This window comes from Egretta garzetta, unplaced genomic scaffold (assembly GCF_000687185.1).
Source record: "Egretta garzetta isolate BGI_Z169 unplaced genomic scaffold, ASM68718v1 scaffold64, whole genome shotgun sequence".
NCBI classification, from domain to species: domain Eukaryota; kingdom Metazoa; phylum Chordata; class Aves; order Pelecaniformes; family Ardeidae; genus Egretta; species Egretta garzetta.
Genome location: NW_009259596.1, coordinates 2,255,631 through 2,278,193, shown reverse-complemented (window position 1 = coordinate 2,278,193; position 22,563 = coordinate 2,255,631). Strand labels below are relative to the sequence as shown.

General features: G+C 39.0%; 1 protein-coding gene across 1 annotated transcript in view; it reads left to right on the top strand.

Moving 5' to 3' along the window:
• The window catches only part of LOC104125684 (V-type proton ATPase subunit S1), a 57,582-nt gene extending 35,915 nt beyond the window's left edge, over positions 1–21,667 (top strand). The window contains exons 7-10 of the mRNA XM_009638155.2: positions 6,588–6,829; positions 7,426–7,479; positions 13,969–14,206; positions 19,039–21,667. Coding sequence (XP_009636450.1) covers positions 6,588–6,829; positions 7,426–7,479; positions 13,969–14,206; positions 19,039–19,248 — 744 coding nt within the window. The 3' untranslated portion in view covers positions 19,249–21,667. The remainder of the gene's footprint in view (positions 1–6,587; positions 6,830–7,425; positions 7,480–13,968; positions 14,207–19,038) is intronic.
• The last annotated feature ends 896 nt before the right edge of the window (positions 21,668–22,563 follow it).

Below are 22,563 nucleotides of genomic sequence, written 5' to 3'. Positions count from 1 at the left end.
AGGATCTTACCTACCTGCAACTAATTTTGACTTTCATTCTTTATAACTAAAACTGACAGAGACAAAATTTCCGCTCTGCTGCAACTGAACCCAGAGGATGTTTCAAGTGTATTTTCCACAGGAATGTTCGTAGGGTGACCTGGTTATACTCAGAATCCCCCAAACATTTCCAGTGGAGATGCTTAGCTTATCAGGAATTACCAGAAGCTCACTTGAATGCACCTTTCTTGCTCATTTACCTATCTCATTCAAGGTGGTAAGTTATCACATCTTCATGGTATTTTTTCAAATTTGAAATTCCTGCCCATACTAAATCACCTGAAATTCTGTAACTTGCATATAATACAGTAAAATTACATATCTACAGACTGCACAAATTCCAAGTAATTGCACTTGCAGGTGTTATCACAACCAGAATTCAATTTCTGAAATTGTTCTTTCCTTTCACATTAATTCTCTTTAATGCAAACAGCATGAGGTAAAGCTATGACACAGCTTTCAAGGGAAACAAAGCAGGTAGAAATGTGCATTGAGTAGATTCAGGAAAATTTAGAAACCTCGTTTAGAAAAATCAATTTTTGTATGTATGTATAAGCTGCAGTAAGCTCTTTGGATTGTGAAAGCCAAGCCCTTACATTTTTTACTCAAACATATTTCCTGTCAACATTAATGAATGTTTTCCTAAGTAGAAGCTTTAAACTGACCAGAATCGCCAGTCTACACAGAAAAAAAAGCAGTGAAACACAAAATAGAATTTTTTTTCTAATTTATAAACAAAGGGAGAAACGTGTTTTAAAATAAAGACCATCTAATCACCAAAGTGATTCTATGATTCTATGATTGCTACCTATGTAAGGTACCTCATTTTCTGTGCATTCTTTCCCCCCTGCTTTATCAGCATATTCATAAAGAAGGGCAAAATGTAATGCTATTGACGTGATTCTATGATTCTATGATTGCTACCTATGTAAGGTACCTCATTTTCTGTGCATTCTTTCCCCCCTGCTTTATCAGCATATTCATAAAGAAGGGAAAAAGAGTTGAAGGATTCCTCTGGGCAAAATGTAATGCTATTGACATTTATTATGATGTCTTGGTTAGGCTTACAGGTGCTTTACAAACATGCAAAATAGCATAGAATTCACTTCAGTGTGACAGCAAGCAGTGGCCTAATGATTCCCTACCAGCTGCTGAAGTGGAAGTGGAAAGGTGAAAGAACAGTGTTAAGAAGGAGACCATTTTCTAGAAGTGCAATATCCAGTTTTTGTGAGGAGTCCATTCCAGTTTCAGCAATACAAACTTAATCCTGCTTTGAAAACATTTTTCTTTGTGTGTTCTTTTAGGTGTGACCACTTTAAGCTCCATCTCTCAGTCCTCTTATAAATGCCCTCAGATCTGCCTTCTCCATCTGGATCTACTTGTAGATGCATGCAGTCAGCGGGGAAAAGAAAGACATTTCTGAGAAATTCTCCACTTCTGAGTGTATTTCCACTCTACCCTTCCTGTATGTGTGTACGTGTGAATGCACACATGTATGTGAGGAATACAGGTATCCAAGTCCATACTTATGCCGAGTATCGTCATAGTTCAGTTATGCATGGATTTTGAATTAGAATCATAGAATCATAGAATCACTTTGGTGATTAGATGGTCTTTATTTTAAAACACGTTTCTCCCTTTGTTTATAAATTAGAAAAAAAATTCTATTTTGTGTTTCACTGCTTTTTTTTCTGTGTAGACTGGCGATTCTGGTCAGTTTAAAGCTTCTACTTAGGAAAACATTCATTAATGTTGACAGGAAATATGTTTGAGTAAAAAATGTAAGGGCTTGGCTTTCACAATCCAAAGAGCTTACTGCAGCTTATACATACATACAAAAATTGATTTTTCTAAACGAGGTTTCTAAATTTTCCTGAATCTACTCAATGCACATTTCTACCTGCTTTGTTTCCCTTGAAAGCTGTGTCATAGCTTTACCTCATGCTGTTTGCATTAAAGAGAATTAATGTGAAAGGAAAGAACAATTTCAGAAATTGAATTCTGGTTGTGATAACACCTGCAAGTGCAATTACTTGGAATTTGTGCAGTCTGTAGATATGTAATTTTACTGTATTATATGCAAGTTACAGAATTTCAGGTGATTTAGTATGGGCAGGAATTTCAAATTTGAAAAAATACCATGAAGATGTGATAACTTACCACCTTGAATGAGATAGGTAAATGAGCAAGAAAGGTGCATTCAAGTGAGCTTCTGGTAATTCCTGATAAGCTAAGCATCTCCACTGGAAATGTTTGGGGGATTCTGAGTATAACCAGGTCACCCTACGAACATTCCTGTGGAAAATACACTTGAAACATCCTCTGGGTTCAGTTGCAGCAGAGCGGAAATTTTGTCTCTGTCAGTTTTAGTTATAAAGAATGAAAGTCAAAATTAGTTGCAGGTAGGTAAGATCCTTTGGAACAGAGTACAAAAGACTGTAGCTGCTGCCTCAAAGCTTGCATTTGAATTTGAACTTACTTGAAATTTTGTGCTGCTCCGAACCAGTGGGTTTTTTCAGTACTGTACCTAATTTCATATCTTTGTAGGTGATGGACAGACAGTATCTCATGGTTCACATTTTGTACTGATAAGTTAATTCAGGCAATAGGAATTGGAAAAAGTAGTAGGTAAAATATGTGTACTTCACTTAGTAGGCAGGAAAATACGTCCTAACAAGACTGGGCTTCTGTATCTTTTGAAAACTAGGAATCTTTGTGATGAAAAAGCCTTCCTCATCCTGCATCCTGAGGTCTATATCTGTTGATGGTTTAGGACAGCATCACTCAGAATCACAGAATAATTGAGGTTGGAAGTGACCTCTGGAGGTCATCTAGTCCAACCTTCCTGCTCAAGAAGGGCCACCTAGAGCTAATTGCCCAGTACCATGTCCAGTTGGATTTTGAACATCTCCAAGGATGGAGACTCCACAACTTTGGGCAACTTGTGCCAGTGCTCAGTCACCCCCACAGCAGAAAAAGTGTTTCCTGATCTTCATGCCCTAAATATTTTTAGGCTCTTTTCTGCATTTGTGAAGTTTAATACTATTAAGCAATATCTGGTTCTTATACTGCACCTTTTTTTTTTTTTATTTAATAGAAGATAAGATTTTTATGTAGTTTTTTGATTCCAACAACTGGTTTAATTGTGTTATGACTAAATTTGGATAAATTACCATTTGCCATCCAAGTAGGGTACATACAGAGAACACACTGCAATGCACAATACAGTATGGAGGCAGGGTCTAGGCTAAGATACAACCTAAAAAGAAAAAGGCAGTGGATCCTTCTTCCTCCTTGCACGTACAGAAAGACCTTCCCCTAGCTGTTGCAACAACTCCACAGAGAGGATGCGGTCATAGATCCATACTGTTAGAAAGAGAAAGGAGCAACAGGCACCAACAGGACAGTTTTCTTATTCCTGATGTGCACACCTAAACATAGCAATAAAAAAGTCAAGAAGTACAAGACTGAAAATGAAGGCATAACCATCTGTTGAACTGATATCCAAAATTCCCGCGTTGAAACTAGTGTGAAATGCAGCCTGTTTCCGTAGTTCATTACCATTCATCTTTTCAGCCAATGAAAATGTTATTTTCTCAGTATTTTGTATTTTTCTCATATGTGTTTGCAATGAGTCGATTTATATTTGTTTGTAATTTCAAATATATAAAATGGCCCCAAATCTTTTTTTTTTGTCTCTAGCCATTCTATTTTAGAACAGCCAACAAAACCCCGGCAACAACAACAAAACAAATGAATAATTCTGGATGTAAGGTCTGTTTGCTTTGAAAAAGATCAGTATGTTGGTGCATCAAAGTGTTGCCAGATCAGCTGTCTTTCTCCTTTCCAAGAGAGATGATTCTGAATTAGGAGGCTTGCAAAACAGATCAAAGGGAAGAATTTTGTCCAGGCTACTTCTATTGTAGGTTCAGTTGGTAATTACAGTGTTCAATTCTGGTCTAGGACAACGTAAATTACACCCTTACTTTTCTGTACCTTATTTCGTCAGGTCTTGTGATTGTTCATTGTGTATCTGAGATCAATAATGTCATTGATAAATCCAGAGGAACAAGACAGTGAGTCACACATCCCATGGTTCAGATTAAGTAAAGGCAAAGGAGGCACTAAACAACAGAATAAAGCATGGCTTAATGATTGACAACACTGCCACTATGGACTGTTCCTAAATAATTTAATTTGATTTACAAGAATTCAGTGTAAATATAATCCATTTCTCAAGGAAGTGTCTTGTCATTTATAGTTTAGCCTGAAATATGTGGCATGGTGAGAATGATTCTAATTCATGTTTAAGGTCATGTTTGTGCAGCAACAAAAGAATAAGAAAATGTGCGTGAAACAGAGGGGTGGGGATGTGCTGGGGGAGCTCTCGGCTCCCCACCGCAGGTCAGCTTCAGGTCTGTGGTGCGTCCCAGCTTGGGATGTTTCAGAGATCCTCCTTCCAGCCTCAAGACTAAATTTTCTTAAATTTCTGTGAGGCAATGCTTTCTGATTTTGACTGTGCTAAATTACCTCACTCACAGGTAACTTGTGGAAATGCATCTTCAGGCTGAAGGGATGAACATAGAGGCTGGTCATTGTTTGGGGGACGTTTCTCCAGAGAACCGATACTTTCAGGCTCTCATTTGGTGCAGTCGCCCTGCCTGCCTATAGCTGTGCATGTAAGGACTCGCTGGGCTACACGGTCCGTGGCTGCCTGTATTTTCAGCCACAAATACGACAGAAACAAAGCCCGCTTTTAGAAATGTGTTTGGCAAGCTGTATCACCTCCCTTCTTCAGCAGGGGTAAATTTATTAAAACACATTTAATCATAGGAAACTAGTGAATTTCTTCATCCCTGACATCCCCCCTTTACAGGCAAACGCTCTTTCGGTTCATGTGCTTTTCCAGAGGCAAAAGGAAATCTTTATGCAAGAGCTGCACAAGAGTGCAACAGAGCAATAGAAATAAAGCTGTAGTCTCATGATTACATTCTAATAGCTTTCTTTTTATTTTAAGATATTTAAACCTAATCCCCCAAGTTAGCCCAATCACAGTCTCCGATGTAACCTTGTTTTCAGCTATTAGCAGGTGGTTTTTAAAGCCCTCTTTAGATGATACGCAGGGCCCACATAGCGAAGTCAATTGTTAGACAGGATATAATTTAGACTTCAGCTCTTCCTCTCAGTTTGAAATAAAATGATTACATTTCAGGAGAGCCTAAGGGAAGATTAAAAGTTTTATATCAAAAGTTGAATATTTTCTTTTGTTGTACACTCTTCTTTTAAAGAAAATGGTATTCATTTAAAATAATGCATGTTCTGATGTATTTGAAAAGGCACTACTCTGAATTAAAAAGAAATTCATAAAGTATGCATGTATGGGAGAGGAAGATTGCAATCTTCATTGGAGCGTTTAGTCGAAGGTTTTTTAACTCAGCCCATTCTGCTTTGTTCGTAGAATGAGGTATCTGCAAAGACCTGTTGTATATAACAGGTGCCCCATAGCATTTAGAGAGCAGTGGTTAAGGTGACAAAATCTTCTGGGGCTCCTGGCCACAGGCAGGTTATAAAGTGATATTATAGCCTCTGTTCCAGACAGGAAAATGGTCTTGCTTGTCTTTAAACCCCTTAAAAGTGGTTCCAGGCAATAGCTCCACATGATTGTAGTTCTGGTAACCCCTGTAATGCCTCTCATTTCTTGTATCCCAAAGTTATCAAAGGGCAGAGGCCACTTGTAGAATACAAAGTTCTAAAGCTGAGATGGGTCTTAAAAATAGATGGAATAGCCCAGAGATGAATAGAGAAAGAAGTGAAGAGTAAGATATGAACAACACGATTAAGTTATTGTCTGATAGGATCAGCTAGCTTTTACCATTGATATCAATGGGGCTGTTTTACCAAGGATGCCCTGGGCACATTTGTAAAAAAGCATGACCTATTAAAAGTCATTCCTGGAAACCTCCTAAAAGCAATGTATATATGCAGGGAAGTCTCTTGTAGGAGTTCACCACATCAGCCAAATGAGCATAGATCTTCTTTTTCTAGAAGCCATCAGAAGAGTCTAAATATAACACTGCTGTCGCTAAGTAGCCTGCTTTCATGCCTGTTGAAATGAAGAGTGCAAAACTTGTTCTTGTTACCAAGGGGGGTGGTCGCTGTACTGGCAAGCTGAAGTTTTGTTGTGATTTTATCGCAGGAAAAAAGTTAGTTTCTTTCAGTATATTCTTCTGTAACAAAAAAAAAAAATTCTTTTACCTGCTAGCACTAATGCATGCTATTCTCTTAAGGCAGCGTTAACAACACGGGTTTATGTTCATTTGCTTAAGATCAGTGGTGCTTCTTTTCACACGTGGACACCTGCCCATGGAAACCTAGCTTAACACCACCTCATTAGCCTCCTTACCGCCAATTAAATAGACAGGCAACAATAAATATTGACGCTGATTGAGGATTTAAGAAGGATGGGTGCTCATGGTACAGAATGGTGAAGGTCTGTGTTCAATTGTTATTACCGAAGGAGATGAATTGTTAATGTGCTGTTATTCCAGATTTCTAGAAGAACTGATGTGGTGGGAGAATTAAGACGACAGTTAATGGCTGCTGAGGAAGAAGGCAGTTTATCATATCCTCCTCTGAACGTGACCACTGGAAATGATATATGCATCCTTTTTTACGCTAGTAATTTCAGCCTTAAAGCCAACAGTTCAGTTTTTATAGATCTGACAAATGCAACATTTGTAACGCGGGATGTGGATATTTCTTCCTCTGAGTGCTCAGACATCAACACAACGTGAGTAGCACAAGAAATTTCATATCATAATACAAGTGATTCTGAAAACTAATCAGAAATGGTGCAATGACATGTTAATACTAATTTACTTTTCTTCTTCTAAAGCATCCAAAATAAAAAATACTAAATTGGATATTCTTAGAAGAAAAAAGATTGAGTCAGGACCACAAAAATTGTTCGGGTGCAGCCTCTATTTTCACAATTTTACATTCCATCCTTCCTTGTTTGTTTTTTTTTGGTCCGAACAGGTTTTCCTGTTCCTGATCCCATAATCACAGAAATCTCCACTGGCATTAATGAGATCATCATTTCATTGTAAAATTCCCTAGAAGGGGAGCATTGCCAGTTACTAGGTAGTAATTCAGCTGGAAGTACATTAATGAAACATGATCTCTGTTTTCCTTTACTTTGAAGCACCTGCTCTTGGGTAAAAAAACTCCTAGAAATATTTTGTCATATTTTTCTGTGTACTGAACCTTTGCTACATGACTTTTGTAATTGCCTATTGATTTAGAATATTCCCTCCGATTGAAATGTCACAATGATCTAATTAAAGCTGACTACTCTAACATTAAAAATCTGTTTCTTATTCTTAGACTGTCATTAAAATACACAAAGCCAGTGAATGGAATCAGCAGCCTAGAGATAAGGTAACTTATGATTTAGTCTTAAATAGATCGTTGTGATGTACAAAGCCTGTTTGTAAATTAGGAACAAAAAAAGAGGAGGAGTTAAGTGAAAATGTTTTTGAAATTACGATTTGCTTTCTGTTCTGAGGAGTCACTATGCAGGAGAACAATAATACATTCATTACATAGAGAATACGTTAATACACTCAGGTAAATTTCTGAAAAAGTGGTGTAGGCAACCAACCATACTGTAAGGTACCGGAATATATACCGGAATACCTGTTTTGCTAATAGGATCAGACCACGATCCTGCCTCAGGGAAATATAACTGTGATTTGTGAACAGTTCTAGGGGCTGAAGTCTGCTTGCATGGCCAGGGTTGCATTTAGTCCTAATGTGGGTTACCAGTGTACTCTGTCAGAGCTAGCTTGTGGCTAATGAGGGGTGCAAAAACTCCTAATTTTTCTGCTCCTTAGATGGTGACAAGACCACATTTCTCCTACCATGAGAAGAGGGAAGAAAAGTTAGGGAAAGGGGAGACTTGGGGTGAAAAGTCAAAGGGAGAACTTGCAGCTGTTGCTCTCTCTAGTGGATTCTAGAGATGGGGAAAGCATCTGCTACTGTTTGAGGGCTTCCATACAGCTGCTGGTCCACAAACCTCAGTTCTTTCATCATCAGCAGGGACAGCAGTTAAAATTATTTTCTTAAGCTCTGGCAAAGATAATGTGGCCTGCTCTTTTCATTTAGGTACCTCAGTTAATTGCTTAAATTTATTTGGGAAGGGCTTGAGCCAGGGAACTTGCACTGATTTAAATTTGCACATATCAGAGGATAAACTGGATGTTTGCTGGGGCAGCAGAAGAACAAATGACTTTTGCCATCTAAAATGCTTTTGACATCTTGAAAAAGGAAATTGAAATCCAAGGCAACCAAAGAGAGGAAGTTTAAAGTAATAATGTAGGAGACAATCAGGGCCTGAACAACATTTTGGTAGGAGAGTAGAAGAGGCACATGGCACTAAAATGATATACACAAATGAATAAATACCATTATTTGCACCAAGATATAAGGACATTCTAGAATTAGGTAAAAGGACCCCCAGAAGGACTTGTGTTGAAGAGAGTCAGTGATGTATTTGGAGTTGTATTTGGAGTGCACAGAGACACTTGCAGTCATAATCGGAGACCGTGATAGGTGGCAAAACCCCAAACATGCTTTGTTATTTAACATCTCCCATCCACCCCAAGCATCTAGAGCTTTGTGGAAGAACATAATGTACAGATAAGGTTGCTGTTAGTATACTGTTTTTACTTTTTTGACTATTGTAGTTAGCTGTGTATAGGATCCCTCAGTGACAAAACCAAGCTTTTCTTGGTTTCAATACCATAAATTACTGAAGGGGCATGCATTTCCCTGAACACCATGGGGAATTAAGGAAATATTTTCTTGGGATCCCATTCCAAAAATACTGTTCCCAGACCAAGACTGCCCAAGTTGTATCTTTACTTTTATGCCAAGTCACAAAATATTGCTTTCTCTGGTGCTGTCCTGGTGCTTCCCTGCCTCCTGTCTGCTGCTCCTGTCTCATGCTCGTACAGACAGACCCACCAAAACAGTGCCCTCATCTCTCATTCTCCGTCTTTGTTCATTCTAGTGCAGGTCTTAGCTACTCTCCTGTAATCTCTTCATAGGAATATGAAGGAATCTGGTTGCTTTCTACATTTGTCCAGAATGTGACCATCCTCAGCATACTACCACGCTTTCTACTAAAATTACAGTTCCAAGAAAATATGAACTATAAAGCACTTGAAAATCCTATGGAGCTGTAATCCTATGCAACTCTGCTGCAAAACTATCTACCAAGTTAATTGACAGATCTTAGAGGGGTTGTTTTCTTTAAAGTAGTCAACAGCTTTTGCTCAACTGTACAACAGCAAATTGCAAACCTTAGGATGCTACTATAGAAACAAAATACTTTGGCAGTTGAAACATTTATATTAGATTTTGATTGCAGGCATAAGAAGATCAAACATGATCTTAGTGCATGCATATGGACTTAATGAGGACTATTCAGATTTGTGGTTAGTCATCTGTTTGTTGAAATCTTATAATTTTAATTAATTATTGGGAGAAAACTTTAATGTGGTCGTGAATCTGAGGTGCATCTGAACAGAAGAAATTTGAAGCAATCCTGCAGACAGACTGACTGTAAATTAAAGGAGAACATCAGTACAAAAGGTGAACGGTTCATGTTTTCTCGCTTATTCTGGAAATTTTTTTAATGTTCTTTGAGCCTGTTGTAGTAAAGGCAGAAATACTCACAAAGTTTCTCTTGACCTGTGCTTCTACTTGAATACATTATAACTAAATACCAAAATACCAAGCTGGGATGAGAAACACAGGCTCCACTGGGTGAGGACTTGAAAAGAGAGTAGGTGAAGTCCTGACCACTGTCATGCCCAGAGAGTAATTAAAGTAGCATGGGCTGGCTGTGCTTTGCAGGAGAATTTGATTTATTCCATTGGGCTAGGTGTGACCCAGGTTTTTAATAGCCCTTCAGGGCATTTAGGCACAAAAATACCTAAACTGATTATTTTTTATGTGTGACACAGGTTCTAGCAATAAAAAATGGAATAGAGGAAGAAGGTGGGGGGGTGGCTTCCAGGGTAGTAACTGCTTGGACATTCGCTGTGCATTGGCCTGCTTGTGGGAGGTAGAATGTGGTTGCTTCTGTATTGCTTTTTTCCTCTTTCCTATTAATCTGTCTTTATCTCAACCCACAAGTTTCCTCATTTTTTCTCTGTCTATTCTTCCCCCTGTCCTGTTGGGGACAGGGAGTGAGCAAGCAGCTACATGGGTGCTTGGCTGCTGGCTGGTGTCCACCCACAACACCTCAGAAACCTTTAGAAAGAAAACTTTCTACTAAAGACACACCTGGTTATTTGTGCTGTTTTCTGTTGGTTTATCTCTTCATTTAAGAGACAATTGTGTCGGTTTAGGCCTCTATTAGCTACCATAATACAATATTGCATGGCATATAATGCAAATAATAAGATATACTCAACAGAATCAGAACAATCAATCAATCTTTTCATGATTCAGGAACTTACTGACCTTGTTTAGCTCAGCATGACTATTGTCAAGAGCTTCTAAAACCCTCAGAGACACATTACAACCTCTGTTTTCCCCTTCTGGTTTGCTTTGATTACATTTCTTGTTCAAGATGACTCCTTGGTAAGATTACAGTCTGCCTCAGTAAACGGGACACAAGCAGGGCAAAAAGGTGGGAAGGAACAGAGCTTAGAGCCACAACTGCATTTTTTTCCCCCCTATAAAGGCCATTTACTAAGGTGTAAGCATCCCTTGAAGACAGAAAGCGACACCAAAGAGAACCATATTCAAATAGCTCCACTTATTAATCAATAAAAGAGGCTCTAAATTCAGCATCATGAGCTGGATCCCCTTACCACAACAAGTCTACCACCTCATTCTGAGCAGCTAGTCATATCCCACCTCCTACTAGCAGCTGTGATAGCTGCTTCATCCCATCCAAACAGCTGCCACCTGCCTCTCCCTCCCTCTAGCAAAAGCAGCAGTCCCTTTCGTCCTCCTGCACTTGTCACTGAGGGGTGAGCTGTCAGGGGGCGGTTGTAGAGTGATTCTGGTTGTGCTAGCTTTAGAAAAGTGAGCGACCGCTGCAGGAGGGGTAGGAGCAGTGGGCAGTAGTTTTTGCTGGAAGGAGCATCATCTCAGCTCTCTCAGCAGCAGATGACACCCAGCTGTTGAAGCACCTGTCTGTCATCTTCTCTGGGAAAAGGTGTCAAAGTGGATGGAAGTGCAGAGCATTAGTATTTTCCCCACTTACATTGATAAGTACTCAACTGTTGTTGTTGCTCGTAGAACATATAGAATAGAACTGACCCAAGAACCATGTTTTAAAGCCTTTTTCCTAACAGCTGTGTTTCTCTTTGAGTCTTTGAAGCAGTAGTAATTCCAACCAGCTTCCTTTTCAGAAATCTCTCTCCTTGTAATGAATAGCCACACGAGATGGTGATCGGTAACAGGTGGTGGCATTTAGAGTTCATATGGTGATCTGGCACAAAGGAAGTCTGGCCTATGACCGGGAATTGTTTGTGACACCATACATAAAGTACGTAATGTCTGTGTCAAAGTTGGCTTCCTGTATTGGTTCTGATGTTTAATACGAACACAGCATTTCCTATAAAAGCCAAGGTACTTTCAGTTTTGCAGATAAAAACTTTATTCCCTCTCCTCATCATTCATTTGCTATATGGTGCTCATTCTATTTTCTACCTACTCATCTGGGAAAATATTAAACTAAATGAAGTCATTCTATTGATTTTTCTTATTTGAATATCTTTTTTTGTAATTTAATCAATTATAGTTGTATCAGTAATTAGTTAAGAGCCTGCTTGTTGGAGACTATTTGCTATCAGTTGTTTGGAAAAATGCTAAGGGTCAAATCCTGTATTATTAAGTTAAACATGCTCCACTGGTTCACTAATTAGAATCTTAATTCTTGTAAATCCCCAAGTAACATAAAATTTTAGTCTTTGGTGCAACATAAAGAGACAGCATTCTCTTGGAGGTCACTTTAGACTGTACTCACATACATAGCCTTATATAACTTGCCTGTTCATATGGTGAGTCTCCAGAGAATTTCCTTGTTTACCACTCATCTTCTCAGCAAAAGTACAGAGCACGCTCAGAATCTGTGGTTGGCACAAACATTTAAGTAAATTTCCCTGTGCTTATAACTGGCCTCCAGCTCGTGCCTCTAGCATTGCTGCTGAGACACCATGGAAATTCTGTTGAGATTGTGGTGCATGTCAGGAAAATATTTCTTTCTTCTAGCAATTAATATTTAGGCTAATACATGTATTAATTTTGTAACTTTATGACTATAACAGTAGAATACTTTCCATAAATATTTGTGAATGTGTACTAGATGAAATTCAATTTTTTTTTGTTTTCAGTGATGCTCACAGCCGAACATTGTATGGAAACAGCTGTTTAGGCTCAAAACTTAAGGAATGCCATAAAACAAAACATCCTTTGCTCACCCGAATGACCCTTTGAGTTCTAGGATTCCTTCTGAGCATTTTAAAACTCTTGAGGATTATGAACATAGATGAATCAAAAGCCACAGATTATTTAAAAAAAAAAAGAGAAAGGGCTTGGTAATAACCTAACCTGTAAAATTTTGTGTGTTACTCCCAAGGAGCGTTGTTTGTGTTTAGACTCCATGTTGTGTGGATGATACGGTACTGAAAGCAACGGATTTGAACAAACAAGCAATATTCCACAACAGAAAATATTCTCTCTATATATACATATACCCTAGAGAACATAAAATATTCTATATTGTGCCACATTTATAAATGACTGCTTATTTTTTCAAACCTGTCATAAATGCCTCTAAGCATTACCCCAAATTTTAAAATCCACAAACAGTGTTGCCCAGTGTGGGTAGGCAGAATATTACATTTTGTAACAAGTCTCACTTATTGCTAAAAAGATTCCTCTTCTAAATTCTTTGTGGTTATTAATAAGCAAAAAAACCCCAAACCCTTCAGCAAACTATACAGAGCAATAGCAATACATACATAGACCAAGTAGGGTTAAAGATCTAAAGCAACATACAATAAGGAGAAAAGTTTATCATTTCCTTATGAGATAACTTGAATACCTGAAAGTAACTGGGTAAAAAGTGGTAAAGACTAGGACACGATCTGTAAAGGATCAGGATGTACTTCTCGGTGTTCTCCATTATTTCTGTTTCAGAACATTTGGGAAGTGTTCAAACTGCAGTGGTAGTAACATATAAATAAATCCCATGGTTATAAACTACTGAAAACTGTTGCAATACTGCACATACACTGACCTTTTCAAAATGAGAAAATATTTATTTGTGCCTAACCCACTACAAATTGGGAAACTAGGACTGACAAACCCTCCCCACCCTTCGGTGAAGGAAAACTCTGTCTTCTACTGGAAATTCAGACATTTGCAAAGGAAATTGCCATTTAGGCATTTGAGCCAAGGAAGAATTGCAATGACAAATCAGAATGGTTATCATGCCTGCACCTATCATAAAAGCAATTTTAAAAAAATCCCATAAAATGTTTATTGAGAGCCACTGCAGGCATACTGACAGTCTCTCAGGTTCTGCTCCACTGATTAGAAACTGTTGGTAACTGATGAAATACTGCACTGGTAGAGGTCCTTGAAGAATGAAATCGCATTTGCTCCTTGCCTGCCACAGCTATGGAAAGCTGTGCTTGTGAGATGAAACTCTTAAGAACTAGTAAAAACATATTCACAGAATCTCTTCACTTACAAACAAACCTAAAAGCTAAGATACCGCCTGTGGTGTTTGCAACTAGCAATAGTGAACCTTTATCTGCCACCAGTACATTATCAAAGGAATATTAAATTTTTTCCTTCCATCATTGTGACCTTTTTTTTCTCCCTCTGTTGTCTTTCTAGGTTTTTAATGTCCAACAAGTTCTATGGAGGCTCGGCTCGAAATTGGTCCACTTTAGATTCAGTTGAGATCGTACAAGATGGAGAAAAGTTTGCTAAATTTAATGTTTCTGTCATCTCTGCTCCTGCAGAGTATTCATTTCATTGTCAGCTGGTGGGAACAAGCAATCTCTATCCTGCAAGGCTGATTCCATCCAACAATGAGGCAAAAAACTGGGATGTTTTCATTTCCAGGTTGCAAGTGAGTACACATTGCCATTTCAGAGATAATTCCAAGAACTATTACTTCCTATTGTAGGTGCTGAATGACACACATTCATAATGCCCTTACTTTCATTTCAGCCTGAGGGAAAATGTAAAAGAAAAGCTGTTCCCCCTTGGTGAGCTATTCAATAAAGGCGTAAAAAATATGGCAGTTGCTGAACAATAAGAACATGAAAGCACTGCTTTGAAAAACAAAAGAATATGAAGTTGCCCACAGAAAAGAAAAAAGAATAAACCCAAATGCACTTAATCAGGCAAAGAATGACTAAGTCCCCATGCCTGTTTAATGAATTGGGCTGCTATTGGAAACATGGACCTCTTAGGTGGGTGGCTTTATGCTGCTTACTTTGTTTTTATTTGATTCTTTTGCACTTTGTTTACCTAGGAAAGTGCAACTTAGTGTGGTTACCATTTTCCATGACATAGACTGTCTGTACTCCCACAGACAGAAACAAAGCCCGGTGCAATTAGATTTAATGGAAGGTTTGCCATGGACTTCAGCTGGGAGCAATACTAGGTCCCACAGGGCCCAGAAGGAAAGCAGTTGGACTTTTTTTTTTGAATGAGGCATAGATTTTCTGTGTATTTAGTGCAGTGGTACAGATTACATATGCGAGGTGTAGATGATTGCATCTTTATTATTTTGAGCATTGACCTTAGGAGAAGCACATCAACATTTGTATCTTAGAACAATATCACACTAAGGGATCTCTTTGATTAAAGAGGTAATGGAAATGATAGGAATAATTCCAAACTGGACTCTGTTTGTCAAAGATGAGTAACCCCATGATACCTCGATACAAATGCTATATGATTGTATTTACGATTTCAATAACAAACCAAATCTCAATAATCTGAGTCCAGATTTGACATTTCTGCTTAATGGAAATCTCAAAGGAACGGCATTGGTGCTGAGATTTATTGTCCACAAATTCCAGGATCAAGTCCCACAGTTTTTTGAGAAGCAGTGTAGCAATACACACCAATGTTGTGGAGATTCCTCCTGATGGTATTTTTTATGGAAGGGCCTGAAAATATCTGAGTCCACACAACTCTACTTTGCCTAGTCACTCGTTGACGTTAGACTTTGGCATCACTAGGCTATGAAAGTATGTGGGCTATGAAAATACAAAGTGTTCACTTGCAACATATCTTTTCCTTGAATTTCTACACATATTGATCTTTCTGCCTTCTCAAAGCTTAGAGAGAAGCCTTGCTCCATCCTCAGTAGACATCCTTTCATTGGGGTTTTGATCAAGAGTAGAACTAGTAGGTTTCCGACCTTCCTTATTGATTTGGAGCAGCAGCTGCTTCCACTGCTCAGGCAACAGAACTTCCACTTCTTCTCGGGAAAGGCCTTTTTCTCTGATCAAGTCCTAAGCATGGAACACAACCTCAAAAGTCCTGTTCTGGTCTTTTCTGTTGTGTGAGAAAACAGAAAGTCACCATTCTGGGCCTGTTTCTAAGTTCTACCTGAGCTATATCATACCTTTCCAGATACATTCCACTGATATGGAGTGAAATCTGGTTGATCTCAATATCAGGCTTTGTTCTAGAATGAGGTTTAGAAACCCCCAGGTTCTGTTGTGTGGTGAAAAAGGCACATGGGATGCACCCAGTGGTTGCAGCCGGCATAAAATCTTGTTGTTGAAACAGAGGAACGTGGTTTTCATGTCAAAGTTATGCAATGAATTAGAAACCAGATCCAATGCCAATCTAGCAGATATATAGAATCATAGAATCATAGAATTGCTTTGGTTGGAAAAGACCTTTAAGATCATCAAGTCCAACCTTTAACCTAACCCTGACATCCCATCACCAAACCATGTCCCTACAATTGCACTTTGCAATTTTGGGTCCAGAAAACAGTATCACTGTATTAGAGGGACATGGCATCTGCACAGTGAAGCCTTGCATAGCTTGTTCCAAGGCAAGGCTGAACTGATGCAGCCTTTTACTTTAGTTCTGGAGCAAGCTCAGTCACTTCCACCTGAAGGATCTTTGTGGGATGCTGTCTAGGTGTGCCCATAGCCTAGGATCTCTCCACTCAGAGCTGTACACAGTACGAAAACTGCTCTGGTTTCAGTGGTATTTTTGTTAATTTTGTTGTTGTTGTTTCAGCAACGGTTGTTCTAGCATGATACCTTTTATCCTTTTGAGGATCACAAACCTGCCCATGAAGTTAAAGAGGATGCTGCCACCAAAACCACTGCTTTTCTTTAGTATGTGTCATAGTGGTTTAGAAGCCCCTTTATTCCTAAGAAAAGCATCCAAACCCTTTAAAATCAAGAATATTATGATTCTTTGTGGCTAAAATATTTCTAAGTTCAAAAAGTATATGTTCAGTGTACACTCAAGAGCCATGACAACAACAGATTTTACTTGAAGGCTTTGTCAAAGGTCAAATGATGAGAAAACTCCATTCAAAAAATATTTTAAAAATTAACAATAAATACAGATTAGTATAACCAAGAGAAATAGTGCTGGTCCAAAGACTAAAATTAAAAATTCCTCAGTACAGAGGCCTGTATCCAAAAGGCTTTTACATTCATAAAAATTAGAGAACCGTATGTTAAGTATTTTTAACTTTTCTATAGGTAGAAATGCTTCTAGGAGTCACATTTTTGTCTCCCACCTGGGATCTAACACCCCCACAGAAATGATAAAGCTTCAGAAAAACAATAAAAGAACGCTGCATATACTTCATCTCCTGCCTAAAAGGAGACATAGCATTTTAAGAGCGTACAATTAAAGCTTTCACCTTGAAGGTTCAATAAGCATAATCCTACTTCAAAAAAACCCAGTAGGATTGACATAATAAAATTCAGTATTTCTGGCTCTAAATCAGAAGTGGCAAAGCCTTTCTAAACCAAATATACCTGGTAAGTGCTTTAGAGAGTTCTTGTAAATATAGTAACAAGTGTGTATTGGTTTCCAGAATTTCAATCCATTTTTTTGAACATAAACCCCATAAATCATCACCCGCTTTCTGTTTTTATTGAAAATGAGTCTTTCAGACTACATTTCATGACTCCTATTCACATTCTCATCTGTTGTCAAAGCAGTGGCTTAACAAGCAAAGGCTTTGGTAATCACCTGTATTCTCTAAAACTGTGCAAACAGTTATCCAACCCAAAAGCTTATTTTTGCTAATCCTGCTTTAATCAGAAGTCTGACTGCCTATAGTGAAAGCAGGCAGTATTTGCAAGTTAGCTACCATGATCTGACTTGGAAAGATTCTTCTAAGAGACCCAGAAAAGCTTGAATTGCTAAAATTGTCTTCACCTCCACAGTACCTAAATAGCCCTTAAATTCTGCATGTGATAATAGTTTTATTAATCAGCATTCTGGGAGGTATAGACATTGGTCTTAGCACACATATTAACTACACATTAACTTTAGGTGCCTGAGTCATTAATGAACTCAAACCCAGAGCGCTTACTGGTATAGCGTGGTATGCAAGCCACAGACTAATTTCTTCAATGTTTGCACCAACGCCTTTACTAGGAAGTACAAACTCTTTTATTACCACAAAGCTTTCCATTTAGTTTATCATAAAGCACAGAGTAATCATGGAGCGGGAACACAGAGAAGTAGAAAGCTATGATCTTCTTCTGCTTCCTTGCTTAATTCCTGGTGAGGGAAGCGATTTAAATAATCCTTTTAAGTTTTATTCTATAATATTTTATAGAAAATAATTTTTAAGGTCTTGTTTCTTTACTGGTAGATTTATGATTGTTGGTGCTTTCCGTACACACCCATTTCAAAGAATCTGTAAATACATAAGAATGTCAGTCTTCATTTTTCTTCATAAAATTATTTAAGAAAGACTTAAAACACAGATCAAATTAGTTTTTTCCTTCCTCATTTTTTCCACCAGTTAGATTCCCTTCCTTCTGAAGGAATCAGTGCTTATGAAATTATGTGCATGTGTGTAAAGGGGAGACCGTATTCCCTTTCTTCATAGTTTTCTAATTCTTTGACTGGTTTTAACAAAATTTTAGAAGGATAGCGGCCTCAAAGGCATTCAGTTGGTTGACACTTTTTGAAAAATTGCTGGCTAGACAGAGAATAGATCCCCAAATTAGTTGATTTTTCTGAGGAAAATAATATGGCAGGAGTTCAGTCAGTGGCAGCCCTCGAGAATCCAGTCAAAGGAGAGATATTACAGATTTTTTTCTAACTGCTGGAAAAGTTTATATGGGTTTCATATGTTAATAGCACAGAGCCCACAACTCACTAAAGCAAGCCTCCCTCCTGCTTTGAGGCTCTGATGTCTAAGGAGGGGGGAAGAAAGGTTTCACAACTGTTTTCTCCTTGAACTTTCACTAAAACTCAGCCAAAAAGGTCATCTTCATTAAATGCATTTTAAAGTAGGTTTCAGGAGTTTTGCTTGTCAAGGAGTTATTAGCTAAAAATATCAGGGAATTTCAACAGATATTATGATTTGGGGGGCATTAACTCTCATGCCTTTGGGTGCATTGAATTTCCTAATTCTGAAGTGGTCATTGAGCAATACGGATCACAATGTCCCCTTTGGGACTTTACTTCTAGAAGTAACACAAATTTCCGAAGTGGGAAACACAACCTACCTCTTGCCAAACCAATGACTTCTGCATCTTTAATTTCCTGGGTGAAAAAGAGACCTGGAAAACTGTTATGCAAAGGATTTGGTTCTCACTCTTTTTTAATGGGCAGAACGTGAGTGGTAATTAACAGGTGTGGGTTTTGTAATTACCACATATATCCTGATGTGGCCTACATTCCGCATGTAATTGCACTCATCTATCTACCTTTCTTCATTCTCAGATTCAAGGGTTCAACATTGAAAACAACCAGTTTTCCTATGCAAGTGACTGCACAGGCTTCTTCACTCCTGAAATCTGGATGGGCTTGGTGACATCTATAATTCTACTGTGGATCCTGGCCTATGGAATCCATATGATCATGCAGCTCACTACAAACAGCAGATTCGATGATCCCAAAGGTCCAGCTCTGTCAGTTCCTCAGACAGAATAGCCATGGATTGATTTAATGCTGCTACAGCTTTTCCTGGTCTTAAATTTATGATTTTTATAACCTTTCTACTTCATAACTTGTGTAATCTAAAAAGATATCCTAGCAGAAAAGGATAGTTAAGCTACATATAAAAAGGAAGTTTATGCCTGGCAACAATAACAATTCCACTTGCTATTACCGTCATTTGTTAATAGCTATCTGTGCTAAGGGTCTGAGGTGAAGCTGTAGAGGCTATTGCTCTGCCTGGCTATTAGAAAGACCAGTACAAACTTGCCTTCAGATTAACTATTATTGGCAAAGAAAGGATATCACAACAGAGATAAATGGGAAGGATTTATAAAGAACATATCCAACAAGAAACTACATATTGAAACTACTAGTCTCTTGAAAGGCTCTTTAGTAAGCATAGCATGTTCATGCATCTGAAGAAGGCTGAACTGTGCCTTGTCATTTTTTCTGTTGAGGAAACAATCCAGAAATGTACAGAACTAATAAGGTATAAGTTACTAAACAAATGGTGTTGAAAAACCTTTTCAAAATGCATCACTTTGTTTAAATGTGGTATCTCAAATGAGAATGGATGGACTACGGCTTATCTTCCCTCTAATGTCAGTTTATGACTATGAGGATTATGTTGAGTAATGCTAAGTTGTGTGTTTGGGTTAGCCATGGACAGCTGACAGAGTTACTAAGCAAGACAGGTCCTTGTCCAGACTGATCACAAAATTGTATTTGGTGTCATGGCAGTAAGTGCAACTTTTCAAGCTCATAACCTAGTACGATTCAATGTGCCAGTGCAGACAGCTTCTTAACAGAGATAAGGTAATTTTGCTAGCATCCCTCCTTTTCCAGGTATCTTTGGATTAGTTATGAAGTTTGTACAAAAAAGGAAAGAAATTATATGAAGTCATTAGACACAAGCATGGTGCTGATGTACTTGATGAAGTCTGAACATGTTTATGGTCACCTCAATGATTCCAGGAACCTGAAAATGCTCAGTGTCCTGGATTCTTTTGCAATTAATAAAAGACTTTCCAACTTTTTATTGGGCGATCTGACTACAGGAGTGAATTAATAAATGTTATGAAAAGCTAGGAAATAGTAAAAGAGCAATGGTAAATTGGTTGAAAAATGGTAAAATAACATTGTCATTCTCTCTTCTGTAATGTTTTGTTATGACTGTCTGTGCTGTATTACTAGCTAAAGAACAAAAAGATATCATTTTGACAAAATTGCATCTGTCACATGAGAAAAATTCTAACTTTTCTGATCTTGATCCATGTCATAGGACAATGATACAGAGGAAAGACAGTTAGAATCAACAATTTAACTAGGCCAACAATAGTTTCTACCCATCATTTTTGTTATGCAGTCAAAGAGATAAATTAAACACTCACTGAAGCTATTCCTTCTGAATCATTCAATCCTGACCTGCGAAACCAAAAAGCAAGCTGACCTGTAACTAGCAAAGGTGACTTCTCCATTGTAATATCTTTCCCAAGTGTTTTTCAAAACCTCAAAGAATGCTGGCATTTGATCTACACAAAAACACTGTGTTAGAAAGGCACATTTTCTTTGCAAAAATGAGTTTCTGGGAAAGACAACTGGACTTGTTTTATTCATTGCCCCTTCAAAGCAAGTTACATACATGTGACATTGAAAATTGATGTAATAGTTACATAACTGATAGCTAGAAGAGAGGAAGGCTATTACGAAGGGCTTGGTTTGTAGAAGACAGCTTTCTTATGACTTTTGTCTAGATACAACAAAATTTGGAACAGATTTTTTTCAACAGTGACAATATATAGGAACTGAAGAACAGCTTTACAGGGCCATCCAGCTCAGGATCCTACCTCCAGCAGTGGTATGAGTACGGCAAACATGTGGCAGTACTTTCTACAGATTGTTCCACCAGTCTTCACCATTTAAGCTCAGGGACTTCCCAGAGTCCATGAATTTGTCCAGCCTCCCCTTAAGCCTGTGGACTCTCCTAGAGTTCACACTGTCCTGATAGTAGTGTGGCACTGGGGATACCTGTGCCCTCCCTTGCTTGCCTGGGCTGGACTCTGGAGAAGAGGAGGAGGAAACAGAGTTGCGTATAGGCTGTACTGTGATGGACAGATAAGCCTCTTTCAGAAGAGATCAAGCTGGAACAGATGTTGGAAGAGATGTCTGTTGGATTAGCTTTTCGCTGATGCAGTAAAACTGAAGCCCTCAGAAAAGGGCCAGGCCGAACTGTCTGCTGTGTTTGATATTACATATTCCAAGGTGAAGGCATTTTGAGGAGAGAAAAGTTTTTTCCTTCAGTGATGGTGGTAGTACCTCTGGGTTAACATAAAGGGGAAAAAGTCCCTGCTGCACAACAAAAGCAGTGCAGAGAGCAGTGAGAATATGTGAGAGGAGCAGCCCTGCAGCCCCCCAGGCCAGTGCAGCAGGAGGGCAGGAGGGGCTCCAGGCGCCGGAGCAGAGATTCCCCTGCAGCCCCTGGGGCAGCCCATGGTGGGGCAGGCTGTGCCCCTGCAGCCCAGGGAGGTCCACAAGGGAGCAGATCTCCACCTGCAGCCTGGGGAGGACCCCACACCAGAGCAGGTGGATGTCTAAAGGAGGCGGTGACCCTGTGGAAAGCCCGTGCTGGAGTATGTTTGCTGGCAGGATGTGTCACCCCACATGGGACCCATGCTGGAATAGTCTGTTCCTGAAGGACTACACCACATAGAAAGGACCCATGCTGGAGCAGTTTGTAAAGAACTGCAGCCTATGGGAAGGACTCACACTGGAGAAGTTTGTGGAGGACTGTCTCCCATAGGAGGACCCCATGCTGGAGCAGAGGAAGAGTGTGAAAAGTCCTCCCCCTGAGGACGAAGGAGCAGCAGAAACAACGTGTGATGAACTGACCCCAATCCCTGTCCCCCTGCACCACTGTCTGGAAAGAGGTAGATAATTCAGGAGTGAAGTTGATCCTGGGAAGAAGGGAGGGATTGGGGGAAGGTTTGAAGGTTTGAAGATTTGGTTTTATTTCTCATTATCCTACTCTGATAATAAATTATTATTATTTGGTAATAAATTAAACTGATCTCCCCAAGATGAGTCAGTTTTGCCCGTGACAGTAATTAGTGAGTGATCTCTCCCTGTCTTTTTGTTATATTTTCTCTCCCCTGTCCAGCTGAGGAGGGGAGTGATAGAGCAGCTTTGGTGGGCACCTGGCATCCAGCCAAGGTCAACCCACCACACTGAGAAAAATAGCAGAAAAGGAAAGGAACTACTGACAGCCCTAGTTGTTTTGGGGGCCAGGTGGACTGGGCTCTGGGGACAACG